At 36.7% G+C, this 17138-nt stretch overlaps 1 protein-coding gene across 1 annotated transcript; it reads right to left on the minus strand.

The window, feature by feature from the left end:
* Positions 1–4586: 4586 nt before the first annotated feature.
* Positions 4587–14671, minus strand: LOC133326670 (carboxypeptidase D-like). The gene is made up of 7 exons (XM_061535292.1): positions 14454–14671; positions 14039–14371; positions 13788–13975; positions 9699–9994; positions 9450–9626; positions 9286–9378; positions 4587–4895 (listed from the first exon to the last, which is right to left on the minus strand). Exons 1-7 carry the CDS (start codon positions 14657–14659, stop codon positions 4725–4727), a joined length of 1464 nt encoding a protein of 487 aa, XP_061391276.1. The 5' UTR covers positions 14660–14671; the 3' UTR covers positions 4587–4724.
* Between the last annotated feature and the right edge of the window lie 2467 nt (positions 14672–17138).

The raw sequence follows: 17138 nt of genomic DNA on the forward strand, positions 1-17138 counted from the left end.
TGAAATCAAAATTTTCTGAAACAAATTTGGTCCAAAGAAACATGGGGGTGGTCTAGAACCAATATTTCCATGAGGCACCTTTTCACCTTGTCAAAGTTTATACCCCCTCATCAGCCATAAGGCTGAGTGTATAATTATCAATTACAATTCTGAAATTTGTATTATGATTTACATAATCGGTTTGTAGAAACGTCGGTATAGGTGAACTTTTTGGTATTTTCCCAATATTTTCATTTCAAGTACCTGTCAGTATATCTATGGTGGAGGGTATCCAAAGTTCGGCCCGGCCGAACATAACGCTTTTTCACTTGTTCTGTTTGTAAATCTAAAATAACTCAAAATTTTTTATTTATTTTTTTTTATTGAAAATAAATTTTTTATTCATAAAATATTCTCTTTTTTTGTTTTTATTAAATATTCATAGATAAATATATAATAATTTTAGTATTATTTTATTTTAAGTAATTTTTTATCTTATAAATATTTGTTTTTTGTTTTTATTTCATTTAACTTATTGTCTTAATAATATACAAATAGATATATCTTAATTAAAATATGAGAACACCATTTTATTTTAAATTTAAATATATTTTTTCAAATTATTTTTTTAAAATTTTTTCCAAATATATTTAGAGTTTTCAGATTTGTTTGTTGTTGTTTTATTTATTTTTTTTATTTTTTGCTAACAATAAATAAATCATTAAAACTAAACAACATTCAACTACAACAAAAAAAAATTGGATTTTGCAAAAATTCCTTTGTGGCCGTGGTTACAGAATGCGACATTGGGTGACATAGGTTTTTTGGAAATTCAATTAATTGGGCCTATTTTTAATGACCATTTATAAAGACTTAGCCAAAAGTTCCGAAGCAAGCGGTGGATGCAGGAACACCAATTGTGACATATCTGACCCCGAAGGAGGCGATAAAACAAATAGAAAGGAGAGTAAAGCACATGTGAAATGAAGAGTTTCAGACAGTTTCCTTGACTAAAAGGCAGATTCCAATTTTCCGTGGTATGCAAAATCAATTTGAGCCCGGAGGGCACAAAATTAATTAACAGGCCCATGACAGGATATTCGTATTGCAAAATCGATCTACATCGTATAGGTGCCAGTGATTCCTGGCCATGCGATTTATGCGGAGCACTGTATTTTTATTTGCCCAAGGTATAATCAATTATGATCCGCTTATCCGACCCTTTTCTCCCAACACTATAACCTTATGACAATCCTGAAATCCACTGAGGAAGAGCTATTCAAGGAATTGATTCGCTTCATCAAAAAGGCGAAAAAATCATCCGTGATCCTGATCCCTATCTCATTTTAACCTGTGATATCTGAACCCCGAAGGAGGCGATAAAACCCGGAGGACACAAAATTAATTAACAGGCCCATGACAGGACATTCGTATTGCAAAGTCGATCTACATCGTATAGGTGCCAGTGATTCCTGGCAATGCGATTTATGCGGAGCACTGTATTTTTATTTGCCCAAGATATAATCAATTAAGATCCGCTTATCCGACCCTTTTCTCCCAACACAATAACCATATGACAATCCTGAAATCCACTGAGGAAGAGCTATTCAAGGAATTGATTCGCTTCATCAAAAAGGCGAAAAAATCATCTGTGATCCTGATCCCTATCCCATTTTAACCTGTGATATCTGAACCCCGAAGGAGGCGATAAAACAAATAGAAAGGAGAGTAAAGGACATGTGGAATGAAGAGTTTCAGACAGTTTTCTTTACTAAAGGCAGATTCTTTTCCAATTCTGTACCGATGTGTACAGTAAACCGTGATATGCAAAATCAATTTTAGCCCGGAGGACACAAAATTAATTAACAGACTCATGACAGGATATTCGTATTGCAAAATCGATCTACATCGTATAGGTGCCAGTGATTCCTGGCCATGCGATTTATGTGGCGTTCCTGAAGTCATGGAACACTGTATTTTTATTTGCCCAAGATATAATCAATTAAGATCCGCTTATCCCACCCTTTTTTCCCAACACAATAATCTTATGACAATCCTGAAATCCACTGAGCTATTCAAGAAATTAATTCGCTTCATCAAAGAGGCGAAAATTCATCTGTTATCCTGATCCCTATCCCATCCCAACCTGTGATATTAGTTTAAGTTTTTAACTTTTTTTTGGATCAATCACTAATTTTTGACGTTTTTTCCCCCACTTCCCCTTTTTTCTATTTATTACCTATTTTTGGCAGCCTCGAAAGAAGAGAATCAACCTTGTGTGACCCGGAAGCAGTTTTGGTTCCGGAAATTCTTTGGCTGCGGTTTGCAGTTTTCGTCACTACATACACCTTAGGGATACGTAGTCGAGCGCAAAAGTCGACTTTTCGATTTTTGCCTCTGACCAAAAAGTCGATTTTTAGACTTTTCGATTTTTGCCTTTGACTAAAAAGTGGACTTTTCGATCTTGTCAAAACTGTTTAAAATCGATTTTCGACTTTTACTGACTTCTCCAAAATCGACTAAAAAATTGATTTGTTATATGAATTATTGGTTACAGATAAAGTAAAGTTCCGGAAGGTGCAATTTTTGGACAATTTGAGCTTCGTGATCTTCAAAACGATTTTCTCATAGATCAAAAGTCGACTTCGACTTTTAGACTTTTCAATACAAAAATTCGATTAATCGATTAGTCGAAAGTCGATTTACTTGTCCCTAATACACCTTATGCACTTGGACATCACTCAATCGGAACGTTGATTGCTTTCTTTCAAGTTTTTTCTGTTACTAAAGTACTGTATACTATCGTTCTTATTTGTATTTTCATCAGCTGTTGGTTGCAGCGTTCGTTGTGAATCTACAGTTGGACTGTGGACTACTAGTACACTGTTTATGGGAGAAGTCTGATGTACCTGGTGTACGATCGTTTTTGGATTATAAATGTTTGGAAGAAAACCCGATCACTTGTATTCACGGATCGCCAATTCCTGCGGCCTTGAGGAACGCCTTCAAACACGCACAAAAGGTCATGAGAAACGTTCTGCCTTTATTTTGAAATCGTTTATAACAACATATCGCATATAGTTATCAATTTCGACCTCATATGCGATTTGGACTGTAGTGAAAATTAGAAAATCTGGATATGAAGTCACCTACATTCGTCGGCATAATATTTGGACAGGCTCCTTTCATATAAGGGTTATGATATAGTAAATTGATGCCAGAACAAAATTTGTTAAAATACTGAATATTGGGGGTATTGTTTTATTGTGGCTCTACTAAAATGCGGAATTATTAAAACTTTCTTAATAACGAAATAAAATAGAGAAATAATATTCGAGGGGAATCGAATAACAAATAAATTCAATCAGCAAAGCAGAATATAGATATATTGCAGATCTGTTCAGATTTAAAGTTCCAATAAAGCCTTTCGATCTATTCCACTTTCAGTACCGAACATCCTTGGAGTAGTGGCCTCAAGTGTTGAGCAGCCCTGGAAGAACTTAACTATAGCTATCGGGTGTGTTGGGTACCAGGACATTGTGACATCTTGGGTAATGAAAGAGCGGACGAACTAGCTAGACGAGCATCTCAATCCACCGATCTAGAAACTGATGACTCAATCAAACCACCCATGTCATTTTTATCGGAACTTTTAGGCATTCTTTGACGAAAGAGCCTGTGAACTTTGGCACAACGAACCTAAGTGCAACGTGTCAAGATCCATTTGGCCGACTCTGTCTACCAAAAGAACGCACTCACTGTTGAACCTGAGCAAAGCTGAAATTAGAGTGATGACGGGAATCATCTCTGGTCACTGTAACATCAGGGCTTTTACTAGTAAATGGGATCTTGATGCAATTGATTACTGTAGACTCTGTGTTGACGAGGAGGAGACGGAGACAATTGAGCATCTCCTGTGTCATTGCCCAGCTCTGGCTTACATGCGGCACAGACTATTGGGTGCTCATTTTCTACCGAGCTCTCAGCTTCTTCTCAACAACCGAACCTGCTCTAATCTACAGCATAATTAGAAACATAAAGTGGTTAGCAACATACAACCTTGACACGTAACACATCATCTATCTGACTCATAGAGCCATCGACCCTCATTCCTCTTTCATTTATTTATGTAAGATTCTCAACTCTCCTTTAATTCCCTAATCTTCTCTCTCCTACAGATCTGGCTTTGTCTCTTCTCTTCACTGTATCTCTTCTTGTGGATGATCACAACGGATCACAGAGTGCTGCAGCCACATAAGTGACTGCACATCCCCAAACCTAACCTAGAGTAGTGGCAATGGTAGTCTTAAATATTACCAAAAATCAATTCAAATCCTAACAATTTTCCCCGCGGGTTTTCAAAGTCCCAAAAAAAAAAAAAAAAAAAAATATTTCATGTCACCCAGTGTTAGTTTACCGAACCCCATTTTACCTAATTGAACTATAAGGCAGTACTACAAAAATAAAGTTTTTTCTCTTCCTTCTTCGTGCGATCGATTGCTTTGCAAAAAACGAAGCTGTTTGTTTGCAAATGGACTGTTGATTGTTGTTGTTTCTGTTATTCTGGTAGTTGTTGTTATTGGCTTACATTACTACTACTACTATTATTATTCCTCCCCCTCCTGGGGCAACGGATCGAAATCTTCACGACTTGCTATATGAATTATCGATAGTATTATGAAAAATGTTATAAATAAATAAATGGTACGATAATCGAGAAATATTTCGATCACGAAGAGAAACGATCAGCCGAACAGATTCGAATAGAGATTATTGAGACCGCTGGTAATGGAGGAGAAGATACTGGAATCACCGCCACCATAGCCGGGTGTGGGTGGACGATAGAGGTGCGGTGGTGGGCCGGGTATGGGTCGATATAGCGGTGAAATGGGTGATAATGAACCGCCCTCGGTGCGCTGCAAAAAAACAGGAAAAATAACTTCATTAATAAAAAGCTTTTAAAAAGGTTGCTTAACACTTAAATGGCAAAGAAAACAACACATAGAGAGAAACACACACACGCACACACACATAGAGAGAGACAACATTTATATGCGAGACACCCTGTTTGTTATGTTAAGCGGTGACACAGCTGGTTTGGTGCTTGGGTAAGCAAAGGCAATGCTTGGTGGTATTGACAGCCTAGAAGTATGCTATGATTTTTTATGTTTTGGTAAACTAAGGAAAGGGCGAGTACAACACTCAGAGAAATAAAACAGATGATTTGTTTTTAATGAAAGGAAATTTAGTGCAGGTTTTTAGTTTTTTTTTATGAAATATTTAATAAAAAAAGCTCTAATGAAAGCTAACAAAGACAGAGTACACATTAATAATATATATGGCTGTACTTACTAATATAAAGTAAACTCATTTGATATTTTTTGTGTTGAAAATTCGATTTTGTTGCAGGGGTTGAGGGAGGAATAACAATAATAGGAATATAAAATTTTGTATTGTTAGTTTACCAATCATTAGTCATGTTTCAACAGGCAGCAGCAGTAAGCTTTTGTGTTAGTGTTTCTTTTTTTTTTTTTTTTTGTTTGGTATTTTGCAAAAATAATAGAAAAAACAACTAAAGAGCATGAATCTACTAAATTTCAAAAAAAAAAAAAAAAAAAAATTGAAAGCCATTAAACCTTTTTTAAATGATACTTCTGTTATATATTGATGATTTCTTATTTGGAAACTAAATAATATTATTTCTTTTTTCAACAATTCCTTGCCATTGAAATACAACGCAACTCTAATCGGTAGGGAAACGAATTTTATCATTCACATTTTTGCGATTATTCCTGATTTGTGTTCGGGTTGCTGTTTTTTGCGTAGTGGTGGTGGTGGAGGTGGCTGTTGTAAGAATTGTGGGCATGTTAAACTGCTTGGGGTTTTTTTTGTATAATAAAAAATATTGAAAAAATTGTAGGAAAAAATAAAAATATGTTAGGAATATAGGTATATTCAATATAAAAAATTGTCAAGTATGAAAAATAATATTAAAAAATACTACTTTATTTCAAGTGCAAGCATGCTGTGTTTTCTTTTAAAACTTTTTTAAGGGGAAAAATGTTTATTTAAAAAAATAATTAAATAAAATAGAGAAATGATATTCGAGTAATAAGTACATTCGATCAGCATAGGAGAATATACAGACATTGCAGATGTGTTCTGATTTAAAGTCCTAAGAAGGGCTCTTCCAAAAATCAAAAATAATTTAATTCAATACCGACCAGTGAGAAAAGTAGTAAAGTCGGACTGAGCCGACTATATGATACCCTTCACCACTATGGGTATATTGTACATATGTATCCATACAATTGTATGTTAATGTTCCCTCGAAGGAACATACTTATGTCTTTCTACAACCTATGATAAATTTAATTTCATTCGGTCAGATTTAGAGTCGTCTGCGTACCATGGCACAAAATTTATGGAAGCCGATTTCGAATCAGACATACATTAGAAGTTTGGTGCACCATTTATGTAAAATCGGACGAAAATATATATGGGAGCTATATCTTTTTTAAGTGATTATTTATACTCTTTCGAGTCGAGCTTGATGATCTAAGTTTTGCAATGAAAAGGAAAGCCAGGAGAGAACCTAACGCACCATTAAGCGATGCGTTTCACCGTTGGTTAAGCGGCTCATCAGGCATATTGGGCTATTAGGCTTTACAAAGGTCGTACGTTGATAACTTGTATTTATTCCGCATTGATGCGATACTTGCATATGCGAATTAAATACTAATTTGTCAAAGTTCGACATTTGTCTTCATTCTAGGAACAGTCCTTTTCAATGCAGATTTTTTTGTTGTAGCGATGGATAATTAATCCACACACCTACAATCCACACAACTATATCTAAATCTGAACGGATCTTCACGAAACTTAGCACACATCATTCTAGACTCAATTCAGTACGCTATGTCCAATTTCGTACAAATCGAAAAATATATTCGGTGCACCATTTACATTAAATCGGACGAAATATATATAGGGATATATCTAAATATGATCATCATTCTAGACTCAAGTCAGTACGCTATACCAAATTTCGTGCAAATCGAAGAATATATAGTGTTTTTGGTGCACCATTTACATTAAATCGGACAAAAATATATATGGGAGCTATATCTAAATCTGAACCGATTTTCACGAAACTTAGCACACATCATTCTAGACTTATCTTAGTATGTTGTGCCAAATTTCATGCAAATCGAAGCATATTTAGGGACTTTGATGCACCATTTACCCTAAATCGGACGGAAATATATATGGGAGCTATATCTAAATATGAACCGACTTCCACGAAACTTAGCACATATCATTCTAGACTCAATTCAGTATGCTGTGCCAAATTTCGTGCTAATCGAAAGATATTAAGGGACTTTGGTGGACCATTTACCTTAAATCGGACGGAAATATATATGGGAGCTATATCTAAATTTGAACCGATTTTTCCCAATTTCAATCGGGTTCGTCCTTGGGCCAAACAAATGAGCTGTGCCAAATTTCATCCAATTCGGATCATAAATGCGACCTGTACTTTGTTTACAATTTAACATGGACAGACGGACGGACTTGCATAAATCGACTCAGAAATTGATTCTATGCATATTCTCAAAAGGAAGCATGTGTCTATCTCGTTTCCTTTTACCTGTTACAAACATATGCACAAAGACATAATACCCTGTACTACAGTGTGGTGAAGGGTATAAAAACGTCGCTACGATGTTATGTAAGACTGGGCAGAACTTTTTTTAACCTATACAATGGGAAGTTTTGGTAGTAAGATATACCACCGCTATTAGAATCAAATAAGAGCAATAATCAAATAAATCAGACGATTACGTATTGTATTATAGCTGCCATGAAACGAGACGTATTTTCAGCAAAAAAGAAGATAGAACAAGGAAAACGAGAGCGTGAGCAAATCGAGATGTACAGGAGACAGAATGAAGTCCGGAAATTTTACCAACGAGTAAAACACCAAATCGAAGGCTTTGGTACAAGCACATCCTCCTGTAGAGATGAAGATGGAAACCTGGTGACAGATACAGACAACGTGCTGAGGATCTGGAAGGAACATTTTGAAAAACTTCTGGTATCAAATAGTAGCGGTGAAGAGGATACCCCAGAACCAATAAGAGATGATGGTATAGATGTATACCACCTAGCCAAGATGAGGTCAGAATAGCAATCAATCGGCTGAAGAGTAATAAAGCAGCAGGTGCCGATGGGTGAGGAGAGATGCTGGTCAGGAGAATGCACCAGGTGATTAGTACAATTTGGCTAGAGGAATGCATGCTCAATGATTGGAACCTCAGCACCCTGTGTGTCCCGTGCACAAAAAAAGGAGACAAGACGATATGTGCCAACTATAGAGGAATAAGTCTCCTTCCCATCACATATAAATTGCTATAAAGCGTGTTGTGTGAACGACTGAAGCCAATCGTCAAGGACATTATTGGACCATACCAATGCGGCTTCAGACCTGGAAAATCCTCCATTGACCAGATTTTCACTCTACGCCAAACCCCCTGGAAAAGACCCACGAAAAACACATCGACACATTCCACCTATTCGTCGACTACAAAGCCGCATTCGACAGGCCTATCCGTTTAGAGATGTTTAAAGCCATGTCATTCCTGCAAAATTAATACGGCAATGCAGGATAACTTTGAGTGGCAAAAGCTCAGCAGTTAAAGTCGGAAAGGATCTCTCGAAGCACTTCAATGCCGTACGAGGATTCAGACAAGTTGACAGTTTGTCGTGTGACCTGCTGGAAAAAGTCATACGAGATGCAAATGTGAACAGAAATGACACTCTGTACACTAAACAGCATACTTTACTCGCCCTTCGCCGACATAATGGGTCGAACATTGCGACCGGTAATTGCCAACTTTGAACGAATTGAGAATGAGTCTGCCAAAGTGGGACTGACAGTAAATGGCGAGAAGACCAAGCTGATGGTATAAATAGTCTAGTGGACTCGGATCAACTGGGGAACTTGAAAACTACAGCTTCGAGGTTGTGAACGATTTCATATACCTCGGTACCGCCATAAAGAAAATTAATAACATCAGCTTTAAAATCCGGAGAAGAATAGTGTTGGCCAACAGATGCTATTATGGTTTGAGTAAGCACCAAACTCACACCCTACACACAAAATTTTGCCATAGTCATGAATTTGGATGTTTTTGTACGCCTCGTCGGAATATAGGTAACGTTGTAACCCTTTTAACTGATCGAATGTACTTCTTATGCAAAATAATTGAAATCGGTTATAAATGAAATCAAACCTGATCTTACCTTAGATGGTGACAGCGTGACATTCAGCAATGTTGGATGTTGTTCGACAACGACAAATTCAATTTCTCGTGGAGAATAGCCCTCAGCAAATACCTGAAGATAACATTTATATTAAAACATCATTATTCAAATTAAAAATAAATTTACAAACAATTCCGACTTACCTCCAATTTATAATAACCCGGCAGCAATATTCTCCAGAACTCACCATGTTTGGTTGTTTGGAAACCAACATCGCGTCCCTTAATTTTTAGGGATGCCCTTTCAATGGGATTGTTATTGTTGTCGAAGACAAAACCTTGGACACCGCGATGGGCCTCGGCAAGGAATTTGATCATGGACTGAGAGATAGATCAAAATTTGTATTATTATTATTTGAAATTCGGTTTCGAGTTGAGTTTGTTCCCACTCACCAATTGATTATCTTCCCAATATTTACGCAATTCATAGGCTGGTGGATATTTACAGCACGAGATTTCCAATGTCACTTCCATGCAGCCATACCAGACATATTGATAATCCTGCATGCCACCAGTCAAAGGGTACCAGGCCGCACCATTGGTAATGCCATTCTCAAAGGCCGGGGTGGCAGATTTGCAGGCCACACCGCGTGACATTTTGGCATGATTTTTAGCATAGACCAAAGATAAATGCTTGAACACATCATCGTCAGGGGTGAGTGAGGGTGCCGCTGAATATGTTTGAAACACTGCGCCCAAAGGACATGTTGTTGGGAAGGGGGAGGAGGAAGGTAATACGAAAAAGGGTTAGTCTAACTGATAACAATTTTTATATTTTTTTTTATAATGCTTTTCGGAACTTCTACATTGGGAGTTTTTTTTTTTTTTTTTTTGTACAAAAATAGGGATCTACTCACTCGCGCATAAGGCCGATGATCTACAGATTCCTTTTAGTCGCCATATTGGTTTTTAAATGAAAAAATTGTAATAGCACTTTATATACAACTGATTCAACTACTTCAACTAATGCCATGATGATGTTTGTGAGAGAGGGTGAGCGAGAGGGTGAGAGAGTGAAAGTGCAAACAAGGCAATGAAATGGAGCGATTGATGACAATGAAGTGGTATAAAAGACGTGGATTTAAAAAAAAAATCCAGGACCCAGACTAGATCCGGATTATTTAAAGAATATACCTCAGGCCTGGATTTGTAAAGAATAGTTTTTCAAGAGCTATCTTAGGCGTAGATTTTTTAAAGGGCTACCTTAGGCGTGGATTTTTTAAAGAATATTTTTTCCAGGGGCTACCTTAGGCGTGGATTTTTTAAAGAATATTTTTTCCAGGGGCTACCTTAGGCGTGGATTTTTTAAAGAATATTTTTTCCAGGGGCTACCTTTGGCGTGGATTTTTTAAAGAATATTTTTTCCAGGGGCTACCTTTGGCGTGGATTTTTTAAAGAATATTTTTTCCAGGGGCTACCTTAGGCGTGGATTTTTTAAAGAATATTTTTTCCAGGGGCTACCTTAGGCGTGGATTTTTTAAAGAATATTTTTTCCAGGGGCTACCTTAGGCGTGGATTTTTTAAAGAATATTTTTTTCAGGGGCTACCTTAGGCGTGGATTTTTTAAAGAATATTTTTTCCAGGGGCTACCTTAGGCGTGGATTTTTTAAAGAATATTTTTTCCAGGGGCTACCTTAGGCGTGGATTTTTTTAAAGAATATTTTTTCCAGGGGCTACCTTAGGCGTGGATTTTTTATTTTTTCTACCTTAGGCGTGGATTTTTTAAAGAATATTTTTTCCAGGGGCTACCTTAGGCGTGGATTTTTTAAAGAATATTTTTTCCAGGGGCTACCTTAGGCGTGGATTTTTTAAAGAATATTTTTTCCAGGGGCTACCTTAGGCGTGGATTTTTTAAAGAATATTTTTTCCAGGGGCTACCTTAGGCGTGGATTTTTCAAAAGAATATTTTTTCCAGGGGCTACCTTAGGCGTGGATTTTTCAAAAGAATATTTTTTCCAGGGGCTACCTTAGGCGTGGATTTTTTAAAGAATATTTTTTCCAGGGGCTACCTTAGGCGTGGATTTTTTAAAGAATATTTTTTCCAGGGGCTACCTTTGGCGTGGATTTTTTAAAGAATATTTTTTCCAGGGGCTACCTTAGGCGTGGATTTTTTAAAGAATATTTTTTCCAGGGGCTACCTTAGGCGTGGATTTTTTAAAGAATATTTTTTCCAGGGGCTACCTTAGGCGTGGATTTTTTAAAGAATATTTTTTCAAGGGGCTACCTTAGGCGTGGATTTTTTAAAGAATATTTTTTCCAGGGGCTACCTTAGGCGTGGATTTTTTAAAGAATATTTTTTCCAGGGGCTACCTTAGGCGTGGATTTTTTAAAGAATATTTTTTTCAGGGGCTACCTTAGGCGTGGATTTTTTAAAGAATATTTTTTCCAGGGGCTACCTTAGGCGTGGATTTTTTAAAGAATATTTTTTCAACGACTACCTTAGGCGTGGATTTTTTAAAGAATATTTTTTCAACGACTACCTTAGGCGTGGATTTTTTAAAGAATATTTTTTCAACGACTACCTTAGGCGTGGATTTTTTAAAGAATATTTTTTCCAGGGGCCACCATAAGGCGTGGATTTTTTAAAGAATATTTTTTCCAGGGGCTACCTTAGGCGTGGATTTTTTAAAGAATATTTTTTCCAGGGGCTACCTTAGGCGTGGATTTTTTAAAGAATATTTTTTCCAGGGGCTACCTTAGGCGTGGATTTTTTAAAGAATATTTTTTCCAGGGGCTACCTTAGGCGTGGATTTTTTAAAGAATATTTTTTCCAGGGGCTACCTTAGGCGTGGATTTTTTTAAAGAATATTTTTTCCAGGGGCTACCTTAGGCGTGGATTTTTTAAAGAATATTTTTCCAGGGGCTACCTTAGGCGTGGATTTTTTAAAGAATATTTTTTTCCAGGGGCTACCTTACGCGTGGATTTTTTAAAGAATATTTTTTCCAGGGGCTACCTTACGCGTGGATTTTTTAAAGAATATTTTTTCCAGGGGCTACCTTAGGCGTGGATTTTTTTAAAGAATATTTTTTCCAGGGGCTACCTTAGGCGTGGATTTTTCAAAAGAATATTTTTTCCAGGGGCTACCTTAGGCGTGGATTTTTTTAAAGAATATTTTTTCCAGGGGCTACCTTAGGCGTGGATTTTTCAAAAGAATATTTTTTCCAGGGGCTACCTTAGGCGTGGATTTTTTAAAGAATATTTTTTCCAGGGGCTACCTTAGGCGTGGATTTTTTAAAGAATATTTTTTCCAGGGGCTACCTTAGGCGTGGATTTTTTAAAGAATATTTTTTCCAGGGGCTACCTTAGGCGTGGATTTTTCAAAAGAATATTTTTTCCAGGGGCTACCTTAGGCGTGGATTTTTCAAAAGAATATTTTTTCCAGGGGCTACCTTAGGCGTGGATTTTTTAAAGAATATTTTTTCCAGGGGCTACCTTTGGCGTGGATTTTTTAAATAATATTTTTTCCAGGGGCTACCTTTGGCGTGGATTTTTTAAAGAATATTTTTTCCAGGGGCTACCTTAGGCGTGGATTTTTTAAAGAATATTTTTTCCAGGGGCTACCTTAGGCGTGGATTTTTTAAAGAATATTTTTTCCAGGGGCTACCTTAGGCGTGGATTTTTTAAAGAATATTTTTTCCAGGGGCTACCTTAGGCGTGGATTTTTTAAAGAATATTTTTTTCAGGGGCTACCTTAGGCGTGGATTTTTTAAAGAATATTTTTTCCAGGGGCTACCTTAGGCGTGGCTTTTTTAAAGAATATTTTTTCCAGGGGCTACCTTAGGCGTGGATTTTTTAAAGAATATTTTTTCCAGGGGCTACCTTAGGCGTGGATTTTTTAAAGAATATTTTTTCCAGGGGCTACCTTAGGCGTGGATTTTTTTAAAGAATATTTTTTCCAGGGGCTACCTTAGGCGTGGATTTTTCAAAAGAATATTTTTTCCAGGGGCTACCTTAGGCGTGGATTTTTTAAAGAATATTTTTTCCAGGGGCTACCTTAGGCGTGGATTTTTTAAAGAATATTTTTTCCAGGGGCTACCTTAGGCGTGGATTTTTTAAAGAATATTTTTTCCAGGGGCTACCTTAGGCGTGGATTTTTTTAAAGAATATTTTTTCCAGGGGCTACCTTAGGCGTGGATTTTTTAAAGAATATTTTTCCAGGGGCTACCTTAGGCGTGGATTTTTTAAAGAATATTTTTTTCCAGGGGCTACCTTACGCGTGGATTTTTTAAAGAATATTTTTTCCAGGGGCTACCTTACGCGTGGATTTTTTAAAGAATATTTTTTCCAGGGGCTACCTTAGGCGTGGATTTTTTAAAGAATATTTTTTAAGGTTTTTTAAATGAATGAGTTTTAGGGACGATTTCAATGAATGAAATATATATTTAGCGGAATGATTCGGAAACTAACTAAACTTTTAACTTAAAACAAAACCAACTCAATAACTAAAGAGGACCTCAAGAGTATTCCCTATTTATACTTACTAGCATTGGGTGTATTATCATAGGGATAACTGGCCACCAGGGCCCCGCCATGCAAACTGCCACTCAAAACAAATTGTATTTTCGAAATCCAATCCTTAACAGCATCCGTTTCCGGTTGGCCACGTTTATTGTTCTGCTTAAAGTAGTCGGGGAAATTGCGATTCAAATCAAAGCCACGGGCATTGTATCTAAAAGAAATATTACGAATTTTAATACCAAAACAATTTTCAAAATATTTCTGTAAGACTCACCTGCCCTGACCGCCATCACAGGTACCCTCCTTGGAGACGGCAAAGCCATCGGGATTCATTGAAGGCATTATATGGATACGAGTATTATCCAGCAGCCATTTAACATATTGATCAGTATCATAGCTGGACACCAAATATTGGATCAAATGCAATAGTAACTCACGACCCACAGGTTCATTGCCATGAATGTTGCCAACATATTTGACATCAGGTTTACCGATCATGTGTTCATATGGTGAGGAGGAGACCACCAACACCCATAGTTCTCGACCCTGTATGGACTTACCAATTGAATACAAGGCAGTTAGATTAGGATAGCGAGCACTAGTTGCTCTGCAGAAAAGAGAGGGGGATAGAGAGGGAAGAATTATATTCAAATTGCAGAATTTGAGGTTATGTCTGCTTTGGGTCTTACCTTAAAAATCTTGTTAACTCTTCATGATTGTGATAGACAAAGTCTAGATATTGGGAATCGGGTACATAAGCTCTGGGTTCTGGCAGTGCTGCTTCTAAATCTAAATTATTGGTTGGTTGTTCAGGTAATTGTGTTTGGGCCCATGTACACCTGTAACAGGTATAGACGAGTATCAGGTATGATATGATTGTCCATCGTTTAGACATGTTGATTTAATTTTTATTCTGGAATTGTCAGTGCAGGACAGAAACGGCAGATTGGAGCTGCAAGAAAAGAGTTACACATTTAGGTTAGCTGGAATTGGTACGAGTGTGTTTTAAGGAGGCATATAGACTATTTTTTAAGGACTAACACAAGGAGTGGATTTTTGAAAGATTATTTTTTCAAGGCCTACCCTAGGCGTGGATTTTTAAAGTCTCGATTTTCAAGGCCTTTTCAAGGCGTGGATTTTTTTAAGACTTGATTTTCAAGGCCCATCCATGGTGTGGATTTTTTAAAATCTAGTTTTTCAAGTCCTATCCAAGGTGTGGATTTCTTAAAGACTAGTTTTTCAAGTCCTACCCAAGGCGTGGAGTTTTTAAAGACTAGTTTTTAAAGTCCTACCCAAGGCGTGGATTTTTTAAAGACTAGTTTTTTAAGTCCTACCCAAGGCGTGGATTTTTTAAAGACTAGTTTTTCAAGTCCTATCCAAGGCGTGGATTTTTTAAAGACTAGTTTTTCAAGTCCTACACAAGGCGTGGATTTTTTAAAGACTATTTTTTCATGTCCTACCCACGGCGTGGATTTTTTAAAGACTAGTTTTTCAAGTCCTACCCAAGGCGTGGATTTTTTTAAGACTTGATTTTCAAGGCCCATCCATGGTGTGGATTTTTTAAAGACTAGTTTTTCAAGTCCTAACCAAGGCGTAGATTTTTTAAAGACTAGTTTTTCAAGTCCTATCCAAGGCGTGGATTTTTTAAAGACTAGTTTTTCAAGTCCCATCCAAGGCGTGGATTTTTTAAAGACTCCATTTTCAAGGCCCATCCATGGTGTGGATTTTTTAAAGACTAGTTTTTCAAGTCCTATCAAAGGCGTGGATTTTTTTAAGACTAGTTTTTCAAGTCCTATCCAAGGCGTGGATTTTTTAAAGACTAGTTTTTCAAGTCCTATCCAAGGCGTGGATTTTTTAAAGACTAGTTTTTCAAGTCCTATCCAAGGCGAGGATTTTTTAAAGACTAGTTTTTCAAGTCCTATCCAAGGCGTGGATTTTTTAAAGACTAGTTTTTCAAGTCCTACCCAAGGCGTGGATTTTTTAAAGACTAGTTTTTCAAGTCCTACCCAAGGCGTGGATTTTTTAAAGACTAGTTTTTCAAGGGCTACCCAAGGCGTGGATTTTTTAAAGACTAGTTTTTCAAGTCCTATCCAAGGCGTGGATTTTTTAAAGACTAGTTTTTCAAGTCCTATCCAAGGCGATGATTTTTTAAAGACTAGTTTTTCAAGTCCTAACCAAGGCGCGGATTTTTTTAAGAATAGTTTTTCAAGTCCTACCCAAGGCGTGGATTTTTTAAAGAATAGTTTTTCAAGTCCTACCCAAGGCGTGGATTTTTTAAAGACTAGTTTTTCAAGTCCTACCCAAGGCGTGGATTTTTTAAAGAAAAAAATACAACTCTTTTTTGTTTTCAAAAGGGTTTTGTAATTTTATTTTGTTGCTGTTGGTGTTGCGTTTTCTTATATTTCCTTATGCCACCCATCTGTCAGTACATTGACGTGTTCACCGATAATTACATGGCATATCTCACTTTGTTCGACACCACCATCTCCACTCGTTGAGGCAATGCATTGAAAGGCAAATCTGCGATACGTGTTTGAAATTAATTTACTTCAATCAAAAAAAAAAAAAAAAACAGAATTAAGAAGTGAAGTAATAAAAATGGAAGTCAGGGCAATGATCTGAAGAAGCAAATATGAAAGAAAAAATTGTGCATAGATGATGGAGTGCAACATATTGTTTATAAAATAAAGCAGTGGCGCCCAACGAATACCAATATATGTGGCATGGAAGTTTATCAGAAAAATTATTGACTGGCGCCCAACTGATACATGGAGGGAGATGAGAAAATATTAGGAACCAACGAATACAAAACACTGTTTAATGTCTTCAATATATACAACAGTGACGCCCAACTGATACCCGCTACATACAAAACAGAAGTCTAAAATAATAAAAATGGGCGTGTGGCGTCCAACACATACAAGGAGTTTCAATGATCTTGAGGCGATATGATAAGGTCTTACTGTACGGTCAACTAGATGTTAATTATCCACTTTTAGACGACATAAGCCGCTGCATGACAAATTTATTATGAATTCCCGGAATAAAATTCGTACTTCGTACCCAAATTTCAAAATGCTTTCCTAGAAGATAAAAAATATCTAGAAGAAATAACAACAATTATTTTATTTTGTTAAATTAAATATTTTCTCCCCGATTAGAACTATTAATTTATAGAATAATGAAAAATGTTGCCATTATCTTGTGGTCTGAACAGAAAAAAAATCGGGTACAGTGAGGTATTGAAGATGGTGACGGGACTGAAGTGTAGGGAGTTTTCTAAAGACGAGTTGAATGGAAGATGGTAATCAAGAGCTGAAGGCCTGGTAGATGATCTGAAGGTCCCGAGATAGCCATTGAAAAACTGTTCATTA

The sequence above is a fragment of the Musca vetustissima genome, unplaced genomic scaffold (genome assembly GCF_032173495.1).
Source record: "Musca vetustissima isolate MV318-11 ecotype Yass unplaced genomic scaffold, APGP_CSIRO_Mvet_v1 utg45576, whole genome shotgun sequence".
Lineage (NCBI taxonomy): Eukaryota > Metazoa > Arthropoda > Insecta > Diptera > Muscidae > Musca > Musca vetustissima.

Bases quoted from the DNA above. Each gene is read 5' to 3' on its own strand.
- LOC133326670 (XM_061535292.1), bottom strand. From the start codon at position 14,659: ATGTCTAAACGATGGACAATCATATCATACCTGATACTCGTCTATACC. The intron at 14,372-14,453 runs GTAAGACCCAAA...TCTTTTCTGCAG, and splicing joins GAGTTAACAAGATTTTTAAG to AGCAACTAGTGCTCGCTATC. The intron at 9,627-9,698 runs GTGAGTGGGAAC...TCTATCTCTCAG, and splicing joins ATTGGGAAGATAATCAATTG to TCCATGATCAAATTCCTTGC.